Source organism: Meleagris gallopavo, chromosome 5, assembly GCF_905368555.1.
Source record: "Meleagris gallopavo chromosome 5, MGAL_WU_HG_1.1, whole genome shotgun sequence".
Taxonomy (NCBI): domain Eukaryota; kingdom Metazoa; phylum Chordata; class Aves; order Galliformes; family Phasianidae; genus Meleagris; species Meleagris gallopavo.
The window spans coordinates 28,598,230-28,624,918 of record NC_139408.1 but is presented as its reverse complement, the minus strand read 5'-3'; the positions used below and the strand labels follow the sequence as shown (position 1 = coordinate 28,624,918).

General features: G+C 39.6%; 2 protein-coding genes across 2 annotated transcripts in view; both read left to right on the top strand.

Annotated features, from left to right (window-relative positions):
* The first annotated feature begins 1,354 nt into the window (after window positions 1-1,354).
* Window positions 1,355-10,144, top strand: GARIN2 (golgi associated RAB2 interactor family member 2). Its single transcript, XM_085223812.1, has 8 exons — window positions 1,355-1,464; window positions 3,415-3,459; window positions 4,194-4,333; window positions 5,766-5,962; window positions 6,491-6,755; window positions 7,400-7,635; window positions 8,117-8,163; window positions 9,976-10,144. The coding sequence occupies exons 3-8, from the start codon at window positions 4,229-4,231 to the stop codon at window positions 10,032-10,034; spliced, it is 909 nt and encodes a 302-aa protein (XP_085079938.1). The 5' UTR covers window positions 1,355-1,464; window positions 3,415-3,459; window positions 4,194-4,228; the 3' UTR covers window positions 10,035-10,144.
* Window positions 10,145-19,648: 9,504 nt separating this feature from the next.
* The window catches only part of PALS1 (protein associated with LIN7 1, MAGUK p55 family member), a 52,460-nt gene continuing 45,419 nt past the window's right edge, over window positions 19,649-26,689 (top strand). The window contains 1 exon segment of the mRNA XM_085225005.1: window positions 19,649-19,849. The gene's annotated coding sequence lies outside the window, so the exon portion shown is untranslated.

Below are 26,689 nucleotides of genomic sequence, written 5' to 3'. Positions count from 1 at the left end.
AGTGTGAAAAGCCCTGCTTTGGTGATTTGGCAGCTGTGCTATACTATTGATGCTTTTCCTTATTATGCCTGATCTTTTACTATGGTTTATTACCAGCTGAACTTCCCACTGGCATGACAGCCTCCATGCTCCAGTTAAGGATGCTCTCACATTACTCTGGAGAACTGCCAACTGACCTGATAAATTCCACCTGAGACAAGACTACCCTCATCCATATATGAAGAAACTGCAAAGTAAAAAATGGGGCTTAATATTTTTGCTATATCTATCCTGTCTTTGCATGAAGTTCCTGCAACATGTAGCTCCACAATAAGTACTGCTGGGGAATCTCCTGGGATGCCTGCTGGTCAGTGAGCATGCTGTGCTCAGAGGGATTCACACACAGGAACCTGCAGAAGAACAAACAGGAGCAGTTGGTTGTGGTATACTGTGCCTTTCTGAAAGCACAGCCCTTTGGGCCAACACTAGGCAGCTGATCATCACAAAAGGCATTGAATAGAGAGAATAAAAATGACCTGAATGTGACTCACCCACCAGCCTTTCAGGGGAAAGGGGAAAGAGGCTCAAACAGATGCAATGCTATTTGAAGTCAGTTTAATACAAGGTTAGTTAGCAGTGTACATCCATGAGTGGCTTTCCGTAATTTATATCCTACTGGCCAAATCCAACCAGTTTTCCCAATGTGCTATAAAAAGCCACTGAACAAAGCAGAAGACAGGATTTAGTATGTTTTTGGCAGGCTGTGTTGCTAGGGAGTCATGCTGCAGCTTTCTCCATCAGCTGGAGTTTTTCTTAGAGGTGGTGGATAGTATTAGATTAAAGCAAAATAATGAAAATATTAGTCCTTTGTTAGGGTGGATGATGGAAAGCACAAATACGAAAGAGAACAGAAATGGTACATAAGAGAATCCAAATAACGCACTGCCTCAGCAATCCCAGGCCCATCGCAGGAACCTTTGGCATTTCAACAACTCATTTCCTCAAGTCCAGAGGAGTACGGGGCATGAGGGAACCCAAATTAAGGGCTGTAACAGGAGGGCTTGTCCATATGTGAAACCCATCAACATGAGGTAATGGAAGGGCTCCTATGATCACTCGTCAGACTACCTGGAGGCTAGAACACCTTATTGAAGAAGTGGAGATCATTTTAGGATTGCACAAGATTTTTTATGTGTTTTGGGGAGGAACCAGAGGTGGTGAAAGGGATTGGTGTAGCAATTTTTGAGGAGGAACAGATGAAGGAAAATAAAGAGATGAAGGAATAAATAAACCTGCCAAGTACAAACAGATACACTTGTCTGGCCATGCCCTGCGCCTTGTCTACACACTGCCATGTCTTACTCAATGTCATTTCTTTTCCTGGGTGAATAAGGAGTGAAACCATGCCAAGAGAGAGCTACTGAGGGAGCGGGGGAGTCCCAGGTGGCTCCTAGAGAGATCATGGGATCTGCGGGCAAGTGAGAGGTATGGTGTGGGTGTGGGTGTATGGGCATGAGTGAGGAGTACGTACCAACAGAGGAGGGGCTACAGCCTCAGCATCTCATATGTCCATGTGCCAATCAACTTGAGAGACTGGGATCCAAGGGCTAGCTACAGGGCAGGCTGGGTATTTATGCTTGATCTTATTGTTGGGAGCCAGCAACACAGAGCTGCAGAAGCTTCTCACTCTACATCTCACACTCCCAAAAACTATACAGAATTTATCCTGAAAAATAGCAACACCATTTGCAATAGCCAAACGCCAAATGGCTAAGGAATTACTCTACTGCTTCCTAACATAGTCTTAGCTCTGACTCTCATAGTGCTTATACTCTGTATTCCAGAAAAGAGCTAGCTAAGTGTACACATGTATGTGGGGGGGGTGGACAGGACTTGCAGCTTCTCTGGTTCAGGTAAACACTATGAACATTTGTCTGCTGAGTCAGTCTCCTCCAGCTCTGCTGTTCACTTGTTCTCATGATTAGAATCACATTTCCATTGGCTAAAGAGAAAAAGGTAATTTAGTTTTGGAAAAACTATTTATTCTTGTTGCTGTTGATATACCAACACTATTTATCTGTCTCTGTCTATGTCCACTACACAACTAAAATCCACCTGGGAAAGAAAAGCATAATTGACTTTAACACTGGATTGGAGCTGTGCAGTGGAGAGAACAAAAACCATTTTTGCTGGACGCTGCTGGGTTAGTGCATAGTACAATCAGACAAACTGTCTTGGGGGCTTTTACTTAAGGAAAGAGTGAATATGTACCTACACAAAGAAGACTGCAATACACAATAGATCTTCAAACTGTCAGACAACATAATTCCTATTTCAGAACATCAATACTCCTTCAGCCAGCCTGATAATCACTCATGACCCAAAACCTTGTCAAAGCACCAGACTCAGTTGAAACAGGTGTTATCACATTAGGGTGGGGAAAAAAAAAAAAAAAAAAAAAAAAGGTTAACATCAAGAGCTGATTGTAATGAAAGGTTATAGAAGCTGAAATCTACAAACAAGAGCAAAACATCTGAATATCCATACCACTTTAAACTGGCTCATTAACATCCTGGGCCTGTGCCAGGTTCCAGAGTGCACCAACAGACTTTAACTGCTCTGACAAGCCTCACCTGGTACCTCCACTCCCCTCCGCCCCTCTTCTCTCACACAACACTATCTCTCATCTGGGAGCTGCAGGGAAGCTTTTGGCCTGTGTCCCTACTCTTCCTCCGAGCTGGGTTATGGGTGTGTTTGTATCTATTCCTGACTCTAGGACAGATGTCCTTGAGCATGTATTACAGTCCTGTATCTAGTTTTATCTCCTCTTGTTCTTCCTGCTGACTTGAATCCTAGGATGGAGACGTAAGATGGGCTTGGGATTTCATTCCTCGCCTTGTCTCATTTCATTTTGCCTTGTCTTGCTTGGGTCCTTTAGTGGGTTCTTTTACCACCGATCCTGTTCGGTTTATTCTTTTTGGATCCTGTAGGTTTGAAAGATTGCCTTAGCTGTTGAGAGCAATATTTCTGTTAAGGTTAGACATGGCTCCAAGCTCATCATCTGTCATAGGTTTTGTCTTGTTCTTCCCCCTGGTAGCCTGCTCTGAGGACTGTATCAATGCAAAAATCTGTGGTGATATCACAGAATCACAGCACCACAGAATGCCAGGGATTGGAATGGACCTTGAAAGATCATCTAGTTGAATCCCCTTGCTGGAGCAGGAGTACCTAGATAGTGTGTTTGTGTTACAAGGAAATACACGCTGTTATCACTATGCCCTTACTTAACCAATAAACATAATTGCTGCCAGGACTGTTGAGAACACAAACCTAGTGATGCATTGTGATGCCACTAATGATGGGTTTCTAGTGCTGGGAGAATTCCACTGGGCTCCGCAGAAGGGATTACCGTACTCTTGTCCTCTCTTTCTGTAGGTATACTCCTCCAGCTAAGCAATGGATTTCTGTGAGTGAAACAAGGTATGAAAGGGAAGTAGAAGTCAACTACATCTGTTTTTGTGGGTTCTTTTGGTTTTTGTTTTTTGAGGGTTTTTTTCCCAAAAATACAGAGTAGGGATTTTCTATTCTTATTGACATTCTGTTACATACTGCGCAGTCTTCAACAAATCATTTGAGTTTGGTATCTGCTTGGGATAATAGCTTGTTAACTCTCCAATAAAGATTTAGGAAATGTCATTAATGAAATACCTTGACTTTCCCCCACTCCCAACACCTTGTGAAGCTATTAATATTATGTTCACAGAGTTCATTCAGTTAACTGCTAGAGAATTTTAACTTCACATCATCTCTATATTCTTGACTCCCAATAAACACATACGTGATCCATGAGACACGAAGATAGAAGTCACCATACCAAACCACCACTGAGAACAGCTCAAAGATTTCTATCACTTGCAAAATATGTCACTATTCACGTTGGAAAAAAACAAAAAACAAACAAACAAAAAAAACCACCATGAGAAAAAAGGGTAAAAAAAAAAAAAAAAAAGTATAGAACTGTGAAAAAAGCCCTATTAAGTTTCCCTTTGCACTTAAAATTGTATGTTCATAAAAATGAGTGTGCATAAGGGAAATGTTCTGAGTTTTAGCAGTATAATAAAATGCTGTATTTATTTATTTTTATAATCCCAATTTAAAAACTTTCCTATTTCTTTTCCTTCTAACATGTATATTTATTTTTGTTTTGTGGACAGGCAAAATAAGTAGTGAGTTTGACTCTAAAAAGATTATGCCAAGTAAGAAATCCATCATGGGTGACCTCAAGAAACTTCTTAACCAAGGAGAATATGCTCTTTTTGCCTCTGCTCCCATGCTTGAAAGCAGGTTTGTTCAGGTAAAAATAAATAATTTAAATGATTTTTTTTTTTGCATGCTCAATGTAAAATTGATCAAATAAATTACTTTTTTTTTTTCCTTCCTCTTCTGAACAGTTTTTCCTCATTCATTTATTCCCACCACACATATTCTCATTTAAAACAAACATAAAGACACGGATATACTGTTTCTCTTCTCATACAGTATCATTTTGCTCTCACTTTATAGATGATGGTCTAGAACCTCAGCAACAGCTAAGCTGAAAATTAAAGGACGTCCAAGAATGATGTTTTCATTCTTCTTTGTCAGTCCCTGCTTTTTCCTGTAGGAACTACTAGGACAGTGTTAGCAATTTTCTGGTTCTGTGCCAGTTCATTAAGGTTGTTTAGCCATCAAATTTAGTTCAACCTAGCCTAAAGAGCAGTCAACCTTCCTCAGTAATCTTCCCACTACTCCCTCTGTCCTTTCAGAACCCTTCATGACCCTGGCAACAGTCTGCAAGTCTACAATAATACATTCACAGTGTATCTAAAACATGTGAGTTCTACTTGTAAAATGTACATCAGTAGAGCTTTTTAATAGGATTTCATCACCTCACTGTGATAACTGCAACATCTTTTGTTCTTGCCTTGATTAACTCAATCTTGCATTGTTGGTACACGTGCAGAATGCTAATTAGCTGTAAGTCTCTATTTTCAAGGTATTTGATTGAGACCTGCTTTATTTATGAGACCCAATTTATTCTCAAGGAGGCTGTTGCCATAAACAAACAGCCTGCAAAAACAGCTTCATCACTGACTTATTCCCATTAGATGTAAAAAATAATAGCCTTTGATCTATTTTTTCATATTGCATGTCTCACACTTGGAAAGATCTTCTACTAATATCCACTAATTTAATACATGTTATCCCTCAAATTCCTTCTTAGAACACAGTTTTTTTTTCTCTGATGTCTACCAAAAGCAAATTCTAACAGTGGTAGATACTATGTGATTTGAGCATGCATATTAATTTTTTTCTTTGAATTTTCTCATTTCTTTTTCCTGTCATTTCATGTCTTACACGTAAGTTATCTGTAATCTTTTTCCATCCTGTACTTTTACAGCATCTATCAATATCCTGGCTCAAAATGAGGTCTCATTAATATCACAGTAATTCTGACAAAGACATTGAGTCATCAGAATCAGAAATTAATTTGAGATAGTAGCCCACAAGTCTTTTCTTACCTCAGCAGTCAAATACCTAATGATGGAGACTACAAAATAACCAGTGATCCTTCTTTATCCTGATTCAAATTTCTTCCTGTTTTCACTCATATATATACCCATCTCATTATTCCACGTTCCCTTCTCTCCTCAGCATTTCTTTACATAAGCTCTAGAAATCCTAGGCTGAATCACTGTGAAATATCTTTGATATCTCTGAGAATGTTGATTTTTGTTGTTGTTCAGATTAACCAAAGAGGGGAATTGATTAATCTCCACAATCGACCAACCTGTGTGACCATCGGCATCTGTGCTGCCCGTTCACCAATGCCCAGTGGAATGCTGCTAGCACACAAGGTGCCTGTGTCCCCACAGGAAATAATGGCAAATCTCCAGAAATTCTCAGAGCATCCATCTCAAGTGGAACAGCTAGCACTTAGCAGGTGAGTGAGATTGAAAAGGGTTAAATAAGTCTTTGAAGAGCTTCTCCCTTCCATGTGGTGTTTTCCTCTTTTTAAGTATCAGATTATGAACAGATCTCACATTTGCACTTTCTTCCATCACTAACCCAGTAAAGTCAGGATTATCACTGAAATTTAAAGACACAAATTTAGGCCTCGCTCTGGTCATCATTTTAGGCCAGTGCTACCCATATACATATACACAGATGGAAAATGACTGGAAAATACCTAATAAGTTTTTTTTTTAAACATATCAGAAACTGAAAACTGGTGAAAAGATTGGAGGTGCAGGTTTGTGAAGGAAAAAGGCAGTGGAATAAAGACATTGTAAAGAAGCTGACATTCTTTGTCTCCATTCTGTGCACTGACGCTCAGCATTTCTTCCAAAGTCAGCGTCACCTAAAGAGGAATGTCCAAATCTACTCAGCAGCTTTTCCCTATTCCAGTTTCTCGCTTGTAGTCTTATTCTATCTTCAAGTCTGATGACATAATATCTTCTTGTTTTTTCAGGTTCTTGCCCTTGAAGTTTGTAGAACTCTCTGTTCACAGCACAGATAAGAAACAACTCATGTTAAAATTAATAAATGGCCGTTCCTATTATCTAGAGCTCTGTGCTCCACCAGACCAACAACAGCAACTATTCCACCACTGGTTGAAGCTAATCTCTCTCCTGAGACGTCCAAAAGATACTACCAATACCAACGTTGACATAATATGTAAGGATTCTGGCACGAGTCATGAGAAAGCTCCCAGCCCCAACAAGCCACCAGACAATGTAAGTCTTTGGCAAACAGATATCAAATCTTCAAGCTGAACAATTAGAAAGTATAGTTTCTATCAGTATTCTTTATTGTCTCTCTGAAGCCAAACTTTTCATACATTTTAAAGGATCTACAGTTCTGTTTTTTGAAATAGCTGGCTTCTTGTAAACTCCCTGCAAAAAATGAGGGCAAAAGGAGTGAAAACGCTGGGTACACCCTAGCCCTGATAAAACTGTAATGACCTACAAATACCAGACTAAAAAAAGTTCAATTTTATGTTTAGTTTTTCCTTGCAGCTATGGGTATGCTCTTAAATGGATCTTTGGGGCTCAATTCCACAAGTAATTGGAAAAAAAAAGCAGAAAAAGAAAGACACGACACAGCTGAGACTTATACAGAGGCTGATAACAAATAAGCAAAGAGGGCAAGGACATTTGATCTATTCAAAGGACAGAAAAAGAAAATTCTTGAAGCAAATGCTACAGTGGACAGCCAGAAGGTAGAAGGTAGAAGGCAGCTATTTGCTGAATACTCAATATATAAAGGACTGGTATATAGGAAATTATCATCAAATTCCAGTTGTGTTGATCAGTGCTGTCTGGAGCATTTTTAATGTCTGTTGCAGCTGTATCTGTTTAACTTTCATTTTTCTGTCTAGAGCAACAACTCTCAAAACATGCCTAACACCAAAACAGAGGAAGAAACTGTTACTGAACAAACCTCCAACCAAGTTCCCAACTCAGATAGTGTGGGTCCCACCGAAAAGAGTGAAAGGGAAAGGGCAACTTTCAACAGCTCCCAGGAAGCAACCAGGATAGAAACCACCATGCAATCAAAGAGTAAAGATCCTCTGGATACAATAAACAGCAGAAGCAAAGAAAGAAGGAAGAGCAGGTAAATATGGTTGAGAAATGATTCTGGTATACTTGGTTTTCGATGCTGAACTTTGAAAATTAAAATGTGTTGCAGTTTTGGTTTTGGAAAATATATTATTGCAACACCTTTTCAGACTGCAATTCTCCTGATGTTTTAAATGTGCTAGGGAAGCTCAAGAATATTGGGTGGGGTTTCCAAATAGCCATACTCTGGCTTCTCAGCTGTTCAGGTTCTTTTGAAAGATAGCTTCCATGTGCCCTTACTTCAAAGCAAGGCTTACCACATCATTTAGCAATAGATATTTCTACTGCAGACAGAAAGAATTTAAAATAGCATCTATTTAATACTGGTACATAACAAGATTGTTAAAGTAAGTTTTGTTGTTGTCGTTTTTGTTTGTTTGCTTGTTTTTGTGGGTTAGTTGGCAATAGTGTTATCCCCTTGGTTATCTACAACAGCATTGTGTTTTTTCCTGAACTTTTTATTTATTTATTTTTAGGACAGACAAAATGAAGCCAAAAAAAGAGAAAACACCGCAACCTTCAGGTATGATGGGTTTTCTGATATTTGGCCATTTCCCCAGTGTTATTCCTACTTCAATAATAGATGAGGCAAGCTTAAACTTCATGAGCTGGGAGCTGTTTAGAACAATTTTTTTCTACATTTGTATTGCCAATAGATTAGCATTTGTATAAAAGTGAAATAATATTTTTAAAAAGTACTCTTTACTAGACCCCTGTTCTGAACACACCTTACCTTGCAGGGTTCAGTGCCAGGTTTCTTTTAGAAAAGCTTTGACTTGTTTGGCTGATGTCAGCTGTGCAACATCACTGAAAAATCAGATGAGATACACTCTAATGAGAAGGATAAGAAAGCTCTATGCAATAGAAAGATAATGTTGGCCCCTATTTCCTCTTCCAATGTGTCATAAGGCTTCCCAAAAACCCATGGTAAAGCATAAATTTGCTTCCGGGCAGGGTGTTTGCAGTACCCTCAACCATGAATGTGTGTTCCTGGCAGGATGTGGACCTATTTTGGAGTAATCTTTTCAACACCATAATGAGATTAGCATTAGTGTCCTTCTTGGCATTCTGCATTTCTGCATAAATCTCTACAGAATATTCAGCTACAACAAGCAGGCATCTCAAAGACAGTCTTTTCTTACTGTTCACCACTTGCCATATTCACAATTCCCAGTTTCTTATCAGTAATTATGCACTGTTACCTATGCCTGCCAAGAAATAACAAAGACTGTTGCTCTTAGTTTGCTGATGCCCCGCACCCTGTGTCTAAGCTCATGGTCATTTTGCATACGAGTGAATTAGTCTCTTGAACAAAAGCTTTCACAAGCTTACTACACAGACTTTTCCATTTTACTAAGTTAGGAAAGATTGAGTGATATCTTTTGTCCAATCAACCTCACTTTTTGTGAACATGATGCTACTGTGTGCTTCTCTTTTTAGCTGTGGGCTGCTTGCAATTCCTTCATGTGGCTAAGAATATTTCCCATTGTTCTCTCTTTTCTTTTTGTAACAGTCTTTTTTTAATTCACCCCCCTGTGTCTAATTGTTCCTTTCCTCAGTCACTCATATCTTTTCATCTTTCCTCTGATTTCTATTCCTTTTCTCTAGTTTTGGATTATCCTTTCTCTCACCTTCCACATTTCTCGAATCCTGTCCTATGTCTTTTCCTCATTTTGAACTACACCTTCCTCCAAATATGTAATTCTTCCACTGTGCACTTGTCTCTTCTCTTTTTCTTCATTTGCTGATGATACCTCTCCTGGTATGCATTCTATTACTTGCTTCTGGGCTTGCCATATTGAGGCAAAAGCAGCATCTGCTTCCCTGAGCTCACCAACCTGCAGACTGTGTTGACTTCTCAGCTTGCTGATCAGCTTTCAGTAGTGAACAGAAATGGTCTTCACATATCCCCAGCCAGCTGAGAGGTATGCCCATATCACGTCAACTGATACTAGCTATGCACAGACTTTTTACGCCTCTCGGGTGTTCAGCAAGGACTAGAGATTATTTCTGCTTAGAGATGAGTAGGTGAGAAGTAGTTTTTAGGAGCAACTGTAGGAGAATAGCACGGGAGAGACTGAGAAAAGGCTCGTTTGGAACACAGGGCATAAACGCTAATAAACTCCCCCACTATTTGTAAACTGAACAGAGAAGTAATCAGAAAAGTCTGAAGATCAGTTGCCTCTGGTCAGTCTTCCTTCTTTTGTGGTTCTTGGTGTATGTTTATCTTCTCCATCCTTTTCTCACTTTTGACTCCTGCTTCTTTTCCATTTTCTACTTTCCTGCACTGTTCTGAGCTCGTCCTCATCATGGTTTTGGTTTGCTTTTTTTTCAGGAAATCGAAAGAGTGGCAGTAAGTCAAGCATAGGCTGCTTCAAGTTATACTCCAGATGATTTGTCAGTGAGAAGGAATAACAGAAAATAAAGCAAAGCATCCTGTCATCAGATGCTTTTAAAACAGGGACCAGACATACCTAAAGAATAAAAAAAACCCTGATACTGCAGTCTTCAGTTCTACTATTTACTGCTGAAACACAAACCCTGTATTTTTCTGTATTTAATTCACAACTAGCAGTAACAAATATATTTTGTTCCTTGACAGTAGAATACATTTTTTCAGTGACTGAGGCCATTTTTCAGGGAGAAGACTTTGTAACATCCAACAGAAGGCAAAGAAATTGACACTTGAATTAACAGTAATGCTTGAGTATGGGTTACACATTTATGTAGCATTGGGGAAAGCAATTTTCAAATGCTTTCGAATTTCAAATTGCAAGAAGACAAGTGATAGTGAGCAATACCATGCTAGGAATGCAAAATCACACTAATAATACTATGAACTTCTAGATGAATGTGGGCAAATCACTGTTAGTTCAAGAACTTTTTCTACAGCTGTGCAAGCTGATGTAGCTGTCTTCCATCTCTCTGCCCACCATACAAAAAAGCATCTGAAGCTCTACTATGTTTACCAATTGAAGCAGCAACAGATAGTTACCCAAAAACCAACTAAATTCTCTGATACCCACTCTGTATATACATTCCCCACTACTGCTTTTGTACCTGGTGCTGGACATTTCTGTGTAGTTTACAGCATATGAAGTATTTAATGAAATTTTGAAGCATAAGTTCTTTGTAATCATAGCCAAGCATGGGAGATGGAAGACTCGGTAGGCTTTTCTGCAAGTGAGCACAGAGGATATACATAATTCATAGATTCCGAGAAGACAAATGCCAATCTAATGTTCCTTGAGAAAATAACTGAATACTTTTTGAGGCAGCCTGCACGTAAATAGATTCCAATCTATGATGCCATTATAAGCAAGTGGTAGTAAATTCAAATTCTAGATATCACCAAAACGTGAACAAGATTGAAATGTCATTCAGTATACTTGGAGATCCAGAGCTATTTTCCATGGCAGAAAAACTTTCCATGTTTTATTTATCAAAAGAACATAGCTGCATTTATTGACAGGAAGAAATTTTTAGGTGGTTCCTGAGAAAATGTTTGTACAGTATATTTTCTGTTTGAGAGACAGTAAGTTACAATGATACGTGGTTTATGATGTGCTGTTGTCAACTACACGAACAAACAAAACACTGCAAGAACAACAGTCAGTAACAGTAATTTCACAACTGCCTGTAGAGAGACTGGCTACAGATGCTTACCATCAGTGACTTTACGCAAGTGAAGAAGAGAAAATGAAAACTATGGATAACTGGAAAACTACTGATAATGTATTTTGAATACTTTTAAATAAAGCGCACTTATATGGGAACTGCTGAATCATGGCCTGAACCTCTGATTGATCACCTGAGGTGAGCAATGAGTCAGCCATGGGAGCACAGGTGAAGGCAATTCACCTATGCTGTTGAAAGGGGTGGAGCCTGGCTCCACCTCTCCTAGACCCATTTCAGAGCTGACTGCCAGTGGGGAAGGGTCTCTTCTGGAGATCCACTCTGCTGGATTTTCATAAGCGAGCCCAGGATGTGGATAAGCATCCTATCTTTTCTGCTTTGGGGTAATAACTACATAGCCAAACTCTCTGGCATACCTCATAACTATAACATCTGTACATTCATTGATTGTACAGTACTGCATTCAAAAAGTCTATGAAACAATTTTTTTCCTAGCACAGAAGTAATATCTATGACTTACTTCACATCAAGATATGCTGCATTGTGTTTCTCTTCACTGACTGAAGACACAGATACAGTCCTTTATCTACAAAAACCAAGATCAGTCTCAGAACAACTTACTGTAATACCAGAAACATTCACTCTTGTACCCTAACCTGTGGTCCCTCTGACAGACCTGGAAGGGACACAGAGGACTGCTGCACCATGCGAATGGTACTGTTCAGCCTCAGTTCACTGGAACACAATCTAAAGTGCTCTCAATCAATGCTGCAAATGTGTAACTCCAGAGTATCAGCTTTTCCAGATGATTGGGAAGATGGTTGAATTGTTGCACAGTAAACACAATAAAAATATACTATTGATCACTGAACCTGAAGCAAGGAAAAATAAATCATCATGGATGCTTGCTGGGTTACATACCAAAACAGTCTTACACTGAGCTAATTCATAAGATTGGTATGCAGTATTGGCTCAAGATGCCAATGCAGGCTATCAGCTCCTCTGAAAGACAAATAACTGGTGGGTGAATGACAGTCACTGAAGATCCTGCAAGCAGTAGAGCTATCAAGCATAATATGTTTGACTACACTTTTTAGGAAATAGTGCAAAATAAGGTGGTATTAATGTAACATGTTCCAAAACATTTTTCAGTTTGAATGACTTTTATTTCCTCTGCAACTTTCTGTTCGAGATGCAGATTCTTGAGAATGGTATAGAGTTTACACTGTAGCCCACAGATTTATCCAAGAATAATGAAGGCAGTCCATGTAGCTATGTGGAAATGATTAATTTCTGTCAGTTTGAAAACAATCTCTTCCTTCCTTAGAGATGACTATGTAGCTGCTATTGCTATCTTTAGAAAGGTAATTAGGTATACTGGCTTTGTTTATGGCAACAAATGATAAGTATATTTTGGTGCTGTCCAAATTTTCACAAATCAAGCATCTGAAAAATGCCTCTGCTGCCAAAGAAGAGGGAATGAAAATCTATTGGTATCTTATATCTGTGTAGAAGACATTCATTCCAAGCTGAGATCAGCATGGATATCTACAGAGGAACTGGATGCCATACCTTTGTTTCCTCTGTGACAAAACACTCTAGATTTATGCATATGTTACTGAGGTATGTATGAAGGATTTTTTTCTGACAGTATTCACCCAGCAACAACCCAGATGTCCATATTAATCTCGGAAGTTAAGGATTCTTGGCTGAGACTGGGTTTCTTAATGTTAGTACATCATGCAGTTGAGTGGACAGAAAAACTAAAAAATCCAAACTTCATGAGTTGTTACATGTTTTGGCTTCAAAGCAGCAGTTCTCAGCAAGAGCTAGTTAATTGACAGGCAATGAAGTACATGTGAGGACTACAGGGAAATGCTATAAAATTATGTGTGCTCACAGACCCAAACAGCTTTAAACTGGACTAATTCATGTCCGGATCAATATCGTTATTTATTATCAGTATTGATGGGTTTCAAGGTATATATCCAAAGTTGTTATCTATCATTTTTAGGGTCATACATAAAGCACATTATTTCCTACTAGCATATTTCTCAAAAAAAAGTCTCTTCTAATTTTAGTTTCAGAAAAATTCCAGTATAACTTAGCAATTATATATATATGCAGATGTTTAGGGTTCAAATAAAAATGATAGTAAAGATTGCTTTGGATGCTGGGAAATAACAGACATGTTGACTGGTAGTTAGCTGCTACACGTGTTGTTTATAATCTGTTGGAAGCAAGCTCAGTAGCTGGGCTAATAATCAAATGAAAGTTTTAAAAACAGTAATTCTGGAATTGATTTTCCCTCACAAAAATTTAACATTCAGGCAGCCATGTGGATACGCTACAGAATACCCACCATTTTTTTGTTGTTAGTCATTAATTAAAGTATAGCAGATATGCACAAGCAGAACTCCTATAGCAAACAAGATTGATAATATAATATTAATAATAGAGTGTGGAAGATTATTTCGGTGAAGATTTAGAAAAAGGGAACAAGAAGTAGAATTATGGAGCTGGTTATGTATGCCTTACAGCTGTCCTGCTGTATATCTAATTTACTCTCAGGAAAAATATTTGCTGCAATTTTTGTTCATACAGTATGGAAACAATATACTACAGTGACTTACTTTTGACTAATAAATACATAAAGCTTAAGCTTATAATGTAGCATTATAATGGAGGTGGGTCCCATTATTAGCATAATTACCATTAAGTTACCTTTCAGGAAAGAGGACCTCACCTAGGCACCACAAATATCTTCATTCATTAGGATTTACTACTTAAGTATTTTTCTTAGGCAGTGCAGTGGTTTAACTCTGGAAGGCAGCTCAGCACCACACAGCCACTTGCTCACTCTATCCATACTGTAAAGGGGCAGAGAATCAGAAAATAAAAGAACCTGTGGGTTGAGGTAAAGACAGTTTGCTAGGTGAAGCAGAAGTTGTATGTGTTAGCAAAGCAAAACACAGAATTAATTTGCCACTTCCCATTTGCAAGCAGATATTCACTGATTTTTAGAGAAGCAGGGCTCGTCCCATGTAATGGTTTCTTGGAAAAAGAAATACTACCACTCCAAATATAACGCCTTTCCTTCTTTCCTCCCAGCTTTTAATACTGAGCATACACCATATGGTGTGGAATATCCCTTTGGTCATTGGGATCAGCAGTCCTGGCCATGACCCCACCAAGCTCCTTGAGCACTCCCAGCCTCTCCTGGCAGAGCTAAATGAGAAGCTGATAGCTCTTGGCCCTGCGTAAGCACAGCTCAGTAACAACTAACCCACTGATTCATTTTCATCAAATATCTGAAACGCAGCACCAGACAAGCCTCTACAAACAAAAATAACTCTGTGCCAGACCAAATCAGGACAAGTGGTTTCAACCGTTTAAACTTTTGTTGATTCCTCCCATATTTTGCAATAGATCTGAGTTATTTCCTAGTTTTTTATTTCTTTACAAAGGTTTTATGAGCATAAGTAGCTCCACAGGGTAAAAAAGTAGATGTGAAAAAATAGCTTTTGCTCTTTATTCACAGATTAAAAAAAGTAATCAAACTGCCAGACAAACTCAGCAAAAGGTATGTGCATGTTCACACCAAGGCAGGTTCACACTAAATTCTGAGTAAAATCCTGTCTTGACTTTGGACTTTAAAATACATCCAGCCTCAAAAAGGGAATATGGGGAAGAACAAAGTGGATTTTAATTCAAATTAATAACTGATATTAATGGCACAGCAGGAGATAGTTTTGCAGAGATACATCAGTCTACTTTGGGTCCTTACAGATTAATTCTAGATCAATTTGACAATGGACAGCTGCACAGAGGAAGGCACACTGATGGCTGAAATAATATCAAAAAGTTAGACATGTATAAAAGTAAATTGCAAAGAAGAGCAGAAACTACACTTGGAAGATCTAGAAGCAGCAAATAGATGTAAAGAAACAGATAGATGAGGTAATCGTTTGTTTGAATATAACTCAATAGGGAAAGGCAAAATGATGCGTAGAAAATATTATTTTTATCATCTATTATCTTTCTGGACTAAACATTGTGCCCCAAGCCGTTCCATCAACAACTCCACTTCCAGCTTTACCCATCTTCTGGGTAATGGTTCCTATATCAGTGCTTAAGACCCCTCAGTGAGAGATGAGTAATACTTGTCAGACTTGAGACCTCTCTTCTGGAGATTAACATATTTTTACTGCTGAACTTCTGTTAGGTTTGTGACCTCATTTGTAAATACTGTGACTTCGTCTGCAATTTTGGATCTGAAGGATTAAGAAGTAGCAGAGGACAAGAGAAGCCAGAAAGGAAGATATTTCAGCCACCAGATGAACATGAATGCAAAATGCAGTTACTGGATAGAAAGGAAGAAATAGTTCTAGATGTTATCAAGATCAGAGCATGACCATATTTTAATCCTTCATATTTGCTGTCCAAATTCAAGAAAGCTGAAAGAACATTAGTTTGCTGTATTAATTTTGAAATTTGGGGTTTCTGTTGATATGTCATTGAGGCCAAGATATTTTTTTTCTTGCCTAGCTCCTGGACTTCTGAATTTTGCATTCTTCTTTGAAAGACTAGGTAATGAACTATAGGTAGACTAGTACTGGTATTACATTCTTTCAGATGACTGGTTCATCTGGACTAGCTGATCTCCAGAGGTCCTTTCCAAGTCCTATGATTTTGGAATTATGGTATTTGTGTGTCCTATTTAAAACAACTGACAGATTTGTAGTCAGGAGATATCATATTGCCATAAATCAAAATAGAAAGGATATTGTTATTTCCCCTGCAACACAGGGATAAGTCTGAATAGGAAGCAGCTCACTTTCATTCAAGTTCTGTTAAAAGTGACATTTAAATGTGATTATCCAAGACACAGATAGTCAATAACTAAAAGCCAAAGGAAGAATCGCTGTGAAGTTCCTAGAGGCAGAAGAAAATCAGCCTATTTAAATAGATGCCACACATAAAATCAGAGAGAAAAAAATAAGACAATTTCTCAAAACTTTGCAAGAATAAAAGATCAAGAAGGAAAGGGCGTTAAGATAACAACAAAAGCAGGAGAAAGATTAAGAAAAATGTATTAAGAGAAGGTTAAAAAAGAAGATGGGATACAGGCTCTGATATCAGGAATTCTTTAGAGATTGCAGAAAAAAGAATTATTTTGGCAGATAAAAAAGGGATGACACCGACTTGGAAGGAATCCAAGATGAAGTTGGAAGAGAAAGTACATCTGTTGTACAATAGTTGTTCAGTGAGTTTAGTGATAAAGCGTTTAGAGATAAAGGGGAGGAGAGTAATGGGGAAGACAGATGGGGATTAGTTCTCCTCCAGCCTTCACTGGCAAAGGCACTGTGGACTCTGGGGGGTTTTTGAAAGAGCATTCCTTTTTGCATGGGTAAAACTTAAATTCAGGTACACAGTGACATAAAGGGGAATTTTTACCTAATCCTTCTGTGATTTTTCATTTTCCCTCCAGAGGGCAATGGTTTCAAAGAAAACACTTTGTCCTATGTTTGGCTGATGTCTGGACTTGTCAAAAACATTTATTTTTCCTTTGATTAGAATCAGCCAGGTTTAGACTGATCAGCAGTTATCTCATTACCTTGCTGGCCAACAGTGACGCTACAATGTAAAACTCAGTTAACTGAAGGTAAACATATTCTTTGCAAAAATGTACGTATTTGTTTCTGGAATGAAGATACCAGCCTTAGAAAAAGAATGTTCTTCAGTAATAAAGCTGCCTGAATACCTTGTTTCTGTAGCTCCAAACATGCTTTTGTGGTCCCACAGCCACTGATAATAATACTGTTAAAAATAAACCTCTAAAATCAAGGTGTTCTAAGATCCAAATTCAAAAAAGGTTTTAGATGCATATTTCTTTTGTATTAATTTCTGCTTAAATTGAAAACTTTGAAGAATAGATGGAATGAGTTATTTATAATACTTTGGTAAGTCATTTTTTAAATTCCTTTGAGAACTGTCTTACTATATCCTCATATGAAAAACTAGGCAGTTAAGATGAAACAAATGACTAAAAGCTCTGATTTTCCCAGTCAGTCATCTTCTAATTGTCCTTCCTCATCCTCTTATTCACCTTCTTTCTCTGTATCTGTTTTCTAATTTGCGTATTTTGTTAAATTCAAGATGTTGATTTTCTCTCAGCATTATTCTCAGCATGCCAACAAACAGCATCCACAAGGCAAAACGAACCAGCAGGTCCATCCATTTAAATTGCTAACATAATGATTTAAAAGAGAAAAGTTGTCTGATGCTTTACAAATAATGCTGCTGATCTGGTGCTCTGTTGTGAAATGTTTTCAGGTATGACAGCTTCTTGGCCTGATGGAATATTTTAATCTCTTGGATAGAATTAGCCAAGTCCTCCTCATTCAAGCATCTTATGAATGGATTTGCCAGATGGGCAAAGGCTAATATTAGGGTTTGTGAAAGCCAGAGGGAGGAGATTGGTTACCAAAGAAACAAATAGATCCTTAAGCAGATATGTCCAAGAGATATCCCAAGCTCAGTCTTAACCTGGTCTGGCAATCCATTCTGGCAAAAGATGAAAACTTCAGCTACACATTCAAGAGAACAAAGTGGGAGGAAGAGAATCTCTAGAACTGTTGTGAATCCTTCTTTGCTCTATGAAAAACTGCACAATATATTGAAGAAAATTCAGTTAAAGTGGTATAAAAACTGGCGTTAGGGCAACATGCAAACTAGAGACAATAACACTTTCTATGAGGGAAGAAGTGCTATCAGTTGAGGGAAGCTGTAATCGGAATTCATGATTATTTTTTTTTAATCTCTTTATCCTAGCCTTGCATGTTGAAAAGACCTTAAACTAGAGATGGGTTTGGATGAGGATGTGAACAGTCAACTGCTAAATCTACATACTTTTTGCAGCCATTATATCTTATAGATAAGTATCATATTCTGAAAAAATTCTCAGACCTTTTGCCAAAAACTTTTTTTTTTAAAAAGGTTCATGTGAACTTTCACTATTTTCAAATGAGGGTAAAAAGAATGATCCTTGGTTCTGTTCGGACAGGAATAACTACAATCACATTTTCCCTCCCTTTTCATTTTCCAAGTAAATAACTGCAATCTACTGATATTTCAACATCATGTAGGGCTGCAGTTCTTCCACTTCTCACTTACTGGTCAAAGTGGAAAGACCCAGTTAAGTGCAGTTGCAAGGCAGCAAGGCATTACTATCCTGAGAAGGGCAAACAGAAAGATATTCTGAAAACTGCAAACAAAAAGACATCCCAGAAAGTTTGAGCCACATTGTGCAAAGGCAGAATACTTTCATTGTTTCATTCATAACTGGTTGGCTTTTATGTTAACGTGAAGTCAAGCAGAGTTTATACAGTAAGAAAAGTGTGGCATCTGGTTTTGTGACATAAAAATTAGTGTGTTTAGAGGGGACCAAAGAGAACACAGAACAGACTAAAACTGTAAGGAGTTGAAAGTCTTTACCTGAATTTCATTACGGAGAATGACTCGATTCAGAGTTAAATTATAAAGTTGTAAACGGTTAAACTGAAGAAAAGAGAGATGAACAATAGAAAGGTATCTGTTCAGACCTTTTTAGTGGCTTATGAAAGCCTTTCTATATTCTGGTTTTGTTAAGTGTAGCATTTCTTTTAATGCCATAGATAAAGATGTAGGCGGGCTAGCCTGAAAATCCAGGAGAGGGAATACAGACTTTCGCTCAAACTGAACTGCAGTGCTTATGTCTCTGTGAAACACCGTGGTTGATGCAGACAGCCCGGTAAAGCTGCTCGTAATGCCCGCTTACCTCTGCTGTTCCACACACTGCGTTCTGGGCCGCCACTGCGCCTCAGCCCTCGCTCACCCACCCACAGGCGGGCTCTCAGATGCGAGCAAACGTGTTCCTTCCAAGCCTGGCTGGGGCCAGTCCAGCTTGTCTGTCAGCAGCGGTGCAGGGAGAACAGGGGGGATGAGGAGGAGAGCGGCGGTGAAAAGGGCCGGTGGCACGGGGTGCCTAAGCACAGGCCGCAGGCAAACCGGTTCCGATCAGGGCGCGTAGAGCCACAGAGGTGTCCGACCGGGGGAAGAGAGGGAGCTGTGGCAGAATAACGGGGTATGAATGTGGATGGGAACGGGATCACCGGCCCTCGACCAGAACTGAGGCGGCAGCTCCCCTCCCCGCGCAATCACGACGGCAGCCATTGGGGGCGCCCGCTGGAAGCGACCGTTGGAAGCGGCCCCGCCCCGCCCGGCCGGCAGGGGGCGCGCGCGCTTAGCCGGCCCCATCCCGCCCCCGGCCTGTCTGGTGGCCAGCGCCGGCACGGCGGGAGCGGCTCCGCGCCTGCGCGCATCGGCCGGGCGGGGCGGGGATTGGCGGTCGAGCTGGAAGCGGGCGGGGCGGACCCGGGCCGGGGCCGGCGGCTGCGCAGCTCCGCGGGGGCTGTGGCCGGGCGTCTCCGCGGACTCGGTAGGGAGACGCCGCAGGAGGCTGTGACTTCCAGCGGACGCCTTGGACGGAGCGTGTTGGCGGCGGCAGTAGCGGCAGCAAGGAGGGAAAAAAGGTGAGCGCAGCGCAGCGCCCGCCGTGCGAGCAACAGGTCCCGTCCGCGGAGCCGCCGGACCCGGGAGCCTCCCCGCGGCGCAGGCCCGCGGTCCGGCCGGGCCGGGGCCGAGCGGGCGGCGAGGCTGAGTCCAGCTCGGGGGCTCTGCGGCGATCCCCGCGCTCCGCCGGCTCGGGCTGCGCCGTGGCCCCGGAGCCCGGCCCGCGGGGGCCGCTGCGGCTACAGGTGTCTGTGCCGCGGGCGCCCGCAGCCGCTGCGCGGAGCGCGGGGGCGCCTGGGCCGGGCCGGCTTCTCCAAGCCCCCTGTCCCGGATCTGCCGGCTGGCGGGCCGAGGCCGTGAGGAAAGTGCCCTGCCTGTGTGCGAGAGGACGCGTGTGCTCGCGTTCCGAGCTCGGAAACTCTCTTGCACGTCTGATCTGCTGGAGCTCGGCGCAGCGGAGTGATGCCCTGTGGGAACGTCGCCCTGTGCTGGGTTGGAAAAGTTTGCGGGCTTAGATTGAATTAGGTGCTGTGGCTACGACTTCCAGCATGTTTTATAACCTTTAGTGGCTCAGAAAGCCCGTACGGATTGCGTTCTTGTGGCAGCAGTACTTTCCTGACTGAGGAGCCGCGTTGTGTGCGGGCAGCAACAAAGAGCGTGGAGACTGGGAGCTCCTCCAGTCGGACGGCACCGAAACCTGAGTTTGTGGGTATGGCTTTCTGGTAAACCACTGGCTTTAACAGTGCATATACATATCTGTTTAAAATAACTTTCTTACTTATCTCTTCTATGAGACAGATCCTTGGGAAAAAGCGTAATGAGAGATGTGTTTGGGGAAGCATCTATTAGTGCTTTTGAGTGATAATTCTTAAAGCCACTTCAATGGAATTGAGCATAAACTAGCTATGTGGCTGACTGGCTATGACAAAATACTTGCATTGGTGTTGACATATGGATGTCTGCAGGCAAACTTTTTTAAAAAGTTCTGGTGTTGTTGTAAATGCCCTCTGCCTCAGTGTGCAGCTTCTTGTGCTTTCTAAGGACCCTTCTTCTGGAGGATTGAGATGCTTTTCCTGAATTTCTTAAAAATGAGGTAGTTTTTGATTGCCATTTGAGCCTGGCTGTGTTTTATACACATTAACTGTCTTCCAACATGCTGTGGTCCAAAAAACCCTCTGTATTTCATGTGTTAAAAGGCTAATTAATGGTTAGTTTTGTAGGTGGATTAATGAGGCATCAAATATTTATATTGCAGTACTTTGAACCAGCGTAGTAGAATGTTAAATATAATTAACGTGTCTGTTACTACAATAATACAGAATTAAGTGCTAGTACGTGATCACCTAACTCTTCGCAAAGTAATGCTTCCAGACTTCACATCCACTGCTTCTCATGTTGCTTTGAGTTCTGTAGAATGGTTATGGGCAGTAGTGCATGGTGCAAAGAAGATGATGATGGCTTTACCTGGATCTCATTGAAACTAGTTTCAAAAGAACCGAACCTACTTAAAAATGTAAATGGAAATATTTCTTCACTGAACCGATTTACTTCCTTCGGAATTTGGAGTAGTTGCTCAGGCGTTGAGGAGTGTCGGATGTCTTTCATTACCACAACAATACCTGATGTAGGAACACTAAACAAGGTTGCAGAGGTTACCATTCATACGGAGGGTTGTGGTCACAGAACACTTCGTGTAGTCTGAAGTTTATAACGATCTGTTTTCTATATGCATAACCACGTTTTTGTAACACCCAATTTGGTGCTTTTTAATCTAAGTCTCTTGCTGGAGTTTGAAGCTGTAGTTTTTTTAAAAATCCCGCAGAATTTTCGGATGTAAGTTGTGTTGGGATGTCTTTCTGAAGACTAGCTCATAGCATCAAGAATTAACAGTTGTGGCTACCTGTTTTAGCTGTTCTTTTCTTTTTTTCCCCAGTCTGCACTTGTGATTAACTGCTTTCTTTTTCAGTGGCTTTCAGATTGCTGTAGGCTAAGATTTCCAGCGATCTGCTACTTCTTAGGTGGCAGGATCCATGTTTGTATTCATATGCTATGGTTAAAATCCTCAGGTATTCTAGGAACGGGCTTTTATTTTTTCTTTTTTTTAATCTTCTCAATGCGATAGGTAGCGTTGTGGAAGGACTCGACATTATGGTTTTTGGAACAGTAGTGTAATTACAACTTTGGTCATTCATTAGAAAGCCTCAATACTACTTGTAAATATTAATTAAATACCGTTGTATTGTTTTCCTTCTATTAATGAACAAACAGTTGCTGGTACACTTGTGAGTGAAGAAACTGTTTTCAGTAGAGTGTTCAATGATTTAACATTGGGTGTGCTGGTACCATGTTTTATTATAATCTGGCTCAGAGTTTTTTCAGCAATTGTGACAGAAGTGTTTTGTCTATGGATCCTCCTTCCTGCACTTTCAGTATAGCTATATGATAAAATGTTTTAGGTTTAGTTACTATAAAATTTTATTTTAAAATTCCAAAGAGGAAAAACTATTTAAAAAAAACCTGTAAATATCTATCTGTATAGTAGTTTATATACCAGGCTATTTGAAAATGAGCTTTGTGGGCTTTCTGGTTGGTTTTGTGTTTTTTTGGTTTTTTTGTTTGTTTGTTTGTTTTTTTGTGTTTTTTTTTTTTGTTGTTGTTTTTTTTTGTTTTTAAGTGGAAATGATAAGCTGTGTGTAAAAGAGATGCTTATGCAGCAAGGGTGTTTAATTGCAATTAATACAAAGCTGCGTAGGAAGGAAAAAAGTGCCCGACTGGATGTTTGCATCAGCTACATTAGAAAGTAAGTAGATACTGTTGGTAATGGAGAATTGTACAAGGAATGCTTCTGTTCTTTAAAGTGGGAAACGCAGTAAGTTTGAGTACCTGGGCAGTACGTTGAGATTTGGGCTCAAATCCTTCAGCTGTTGGGGAGAACTTAAAACCTACATCTGTCAGTTCCAAAAGGAATGTCTTAAGTTCCAACCTGGTGAGTGTTCTGCTGTGAGACACTTCCCAGTGCCAGCCAGTTTTGTTCTTGAGGGATAATGCTTGGGAAGGGACTGGCTGGCAGGAGGTACGGTCAGGCACAAACTGATGATGTGAACCCATGTTCCTGCTTGTAGACACAGTTCTGAATGATGAAAAGGAGTGTTTTATTGAACATGATGCTAAATTCTGGGAATTGTTTGTTTCCAAGCTTTCTCTTTAGTTGGATTCCTGGCTAAATTTGCCAGTTCCTACAGATGATAAGCCTGACATTTGAACAGCATCTATAATTTGCTCTTGTTGTAGAGGGGAGCTTGGTTGTCTGTGGGCTAGTAGATGGCATGACATTTGGATTCTGTTGTGGACCTTATTCTTTCTTGTAAGATGCCAAATAATTAGATACAAAAATAAATTGTTTCATCGTATGGGCAATTATCTGTTACATAAAGATCGCCTGGATGCCTTGTGTTTCCTGAATTTATTTGCCTAATTGCATCATCTGTTTGTTCTGGTAGGCCGTAAGTGTCTTACAAAAAGTGCTGAGTGAGAAATAGTTACCGTGGTTTTATGCTAACAATTTTAGTTGTTGATTTTGGTTTAATTTTGGCATTTAATTTTTTTTTTTAAGATTTCTTCTCTAGAATTAGAGAACAGTCTTGACAATTGGAGCACGTGATAGTGCAGCTCATGATAACTGTAAACTTCAGTATTCTTTTGCTATGCTTTATCAGCACTGAAAATGAACTGAAAATGAACTCCCATCTCCCTGAAAATTCTGAAAGAAGGAAAGGTGATAGATGGACATTCTGGAGAAGGAGGTTCTTTAGAGAAATAAGATAGAAAACAAACTGTAAATTTTATCCTTGTCTCATGATAGGGGATTTATCTTCTGGGGAAGTCTGGGAACAGACAACTCAAAGATCCTCATAGGTGTTTTTGTGGGAAGAAGTAATTTAGCACTGGAAGTGATTTCTGATAAGGTTATTTTAGAAATGGTGGGAGAAGTAAATGATCTTTTGCAAAAGGCATAGAGGATACTCGAATATTGTATAGTCAGTGTGTCAGCATCTAAAACATATAACTGTATTTGGATCAGCTGTTGCGTGAATAGTCAATATGAATTCTCATTGTCACGGTGTGAAGTTCTTCAGTGGTATCTTCATACTCTGAAGTGTTGAATTCAGCAGACCTGAATCCTTCAATAACCGGGAAGTGCCAGTGCAACCTCAGTGATTGCTCTTTGGCCTGGCAGTGCCTGCTGGGAGGTGAATGTATGCATTCCTACCTTTCTTAGGGCTGGAAAAGAAGTATTCAGCACATGTAGTGTGGAGATGATTAGTTATGGAGTTCTGTTTACAAATATGTGATCAAAGGGAGACAACATATGCTGTTGCCTAAGAGTGTTGCTTAATTCAGTAGTATGCTGCTATAAATGTTTCTGGTGATTATATAGCTAAGATTATTCTTAGCTATATAATGGCATATGAGTGGCTGGCACTTAATGAGGTATAGGAAAGAATAATCAAAGTTCATCTTGTTCAAGGCTGAAAATCAGTAACTGGTAAAATGTAACTGGTTTGATGCCTTGGTAAAAAATACTGTTAAGAGAAAGGACTTCATTTGATGTTTCCCTGAGGCCAATTCTTGGTCTCTGAGTGACAAAGAGATCAGTCAGTTGAATATTAAAATGTAAAAAACAAGTGTTTTGAACTGAAATAATCTTCACAATCAAGGACAATGAAGGTAGTATGCCTTGGTAACTAATTCTCTATTTGTCATTTATTTAGGAGCTGGTCTTTGGAGCAGCAAAGGAGAAACCTAGAGAGAGAAGCATCTTTTTCTTCATGGCAGTTAGGGTACTGGGTTGCTAAATTCTGTAACACAGTGGATATCATGAAAACTTTGTTTTTACAGTATGATGTCACTGCATGTAAAACTCATGCTTGACCTTAATATCAGATGATTCAGTGTCCCTTTAGTGTCCTGATGGAAAATTATTGGTCACCCATGTTTATCGCCTTTAATCAAATTGCTCTTGCTTTGTCTACTACTGCTAAGGAAAGTTGAGATAAGTTAATCATGGTTTAATGTGCTGCATCTTGACTAAGAAAACTTAAGCTGCTTTTGTAGGGAAAAAAAAAAAAGTTAGATGACTGCATTGTGTTTAATAGATGTTAACTGCAAATCTAATATTGGCAAAAAGTTGTTTTCAGAGTGCAAATCTCTCCCAATGCATGAAGGGACGTGATCAGCAGACAAACTTAGTCCTGTGTTAGTGGAAGAATATAGTATTAGTGGAAATCACGTGCTCTCTGCAGAATCTGTAGGATCAAGCAGTGATGGAATTGCTTAGTGTCAATATGTAATAACATTTACATTTTGTTTGAATAATATTAGAAACTTTCAACTGTGGGGAAGAGAGTAAAAATTGAACTGGATATGTATTTAAAGGTGGTGATTGATGTTGTGGGATAATTAAACATAATGCAAGCTTGTACCATTTCATTTTTTTTCCAATAATCAAAACGTGTTCTAAATCAGTAACCTAATTACTTACAGGGAGGAATTAGCATAGTCCCTTAGAGTAAATGAGATAAAAGCTGATCAGGTTGGTATTGTCTTGTTTGTTGGGCTGCCTAAATGACTTAGGAGCCCAGTAGTATTTATCTGGGTTTTGACCAGCAGAATAGCTGTCTTTTTTTTTTTTTTTAAGAGCTATAAACAGCACTAAAAGTCTGTTTGAACCTAAGTTCTTAGTAAATTAGTGGATCTCTTTTACTGAATTATCACCTTGATTCTTGCCCATTCTTAGACTGTTAAGTGTGTGCTGTTTTCTTAATTCAAGACTTGATGGTCATCAATTGCTTCTCGACATAGCATGTTCCTTCAAGCTGTTATGAGTACTAGCTGAAGTGGTTGGTTACCTGACTTCAGTGGGAAGAGGAAGAAGGAGTCACCCCAAGGCTTCTGCTTAGGCTACCTTTCTGACCTTATATTTCTTCTTCATTGACTCATCAAGCAAGATGAAAAGATTAAGAACTGAAAGTATCTTAAGAAAAGCCAAAAATCCAAAAAAAGTAAATGGCACGTGTCCTGCTTCCCAAAAGAAAAAATCATGAGGGTGTTTTTAAGACAACAGAATGGGCAGAAAGCTTTTCAAGACTGGTTATTTCAATGTATTTTGTAGGTTGCTTCTTTCTTTAAGCTTTTGCCAGTTTTCAAGTAAGGAGAGGTCAGAATGACATGCAATGAGAGCTATTTCTTCTTGGCTGAGAAAGAGAACGCTGCACCTGCTTATATGATGTTCTGAAGTGACAGCTAAGTGTTACTTCGGCTTACAGCTTATGGAGTCATTTTTAATTTATATTGTTTGTACTTTGATATCAATATGTTGTTTAGACTAGTAAGCCTATTGCTATTAGGGAGAAGTCGTATGATCAATTTTGAGTAGTCCTGGTATATTGATTTTCCTTAGATCTTTCTGTTTATTGTGGACTTGTGTTTTTGCAGTTACTGTTTTTTGCAGCTTTTCTGATTTTTTTTTTTTTTTTTTTTTTAATCTTAAATTCTTCACTTCTGCAGCCTTTCAAAGACAAGTCATTCTCTGTGCTGGATCTCTAAATAGACAATATAGACAATATTAACAAGGAAACAAAGTTTTTCTATGTTGGACCACAGCTTTCCTATACCCTGGTAAGTCTTAGGACCTTTTGCTTTCTCTTTCCCATCAAGTTTGGTGCCTTGTCTCAAGGTTGGCTTGGCCTGTAAAACAGTAGCTGTACTTAACGTTTCATTTTGTGGTGCTGTCTGTGTTATTTAGATCTTCTGATGCTTATATTATATAAAGTCTCATTATGACTTTTATTTACCTCTTC

Bases quoted from the DNA above. Each gene is read 5' to 3' on its own strand.
- GARIN2 (XM_085223812.1), top strand. From the start codon at position 4,229: ATGCCAAGTAAGAAATCCATCATGGGTGACCTCAAGAAACTTCTTAAC. The intron at 6,756-7,399 runs GTAAGTCTTTGG...TTTTCTGTCTAG, and splicing joins CCAACAAGCCACCAGACAAT to AGCAACAACTCTCAAAACAT. The intron at 8,164-9,975 runs GTATGATGGGTT...CTTTTTTTTCAG, and splicing joins GAAAACACCGCAACCTTCAG to GAAATCGAAAGAGTGGCAGT.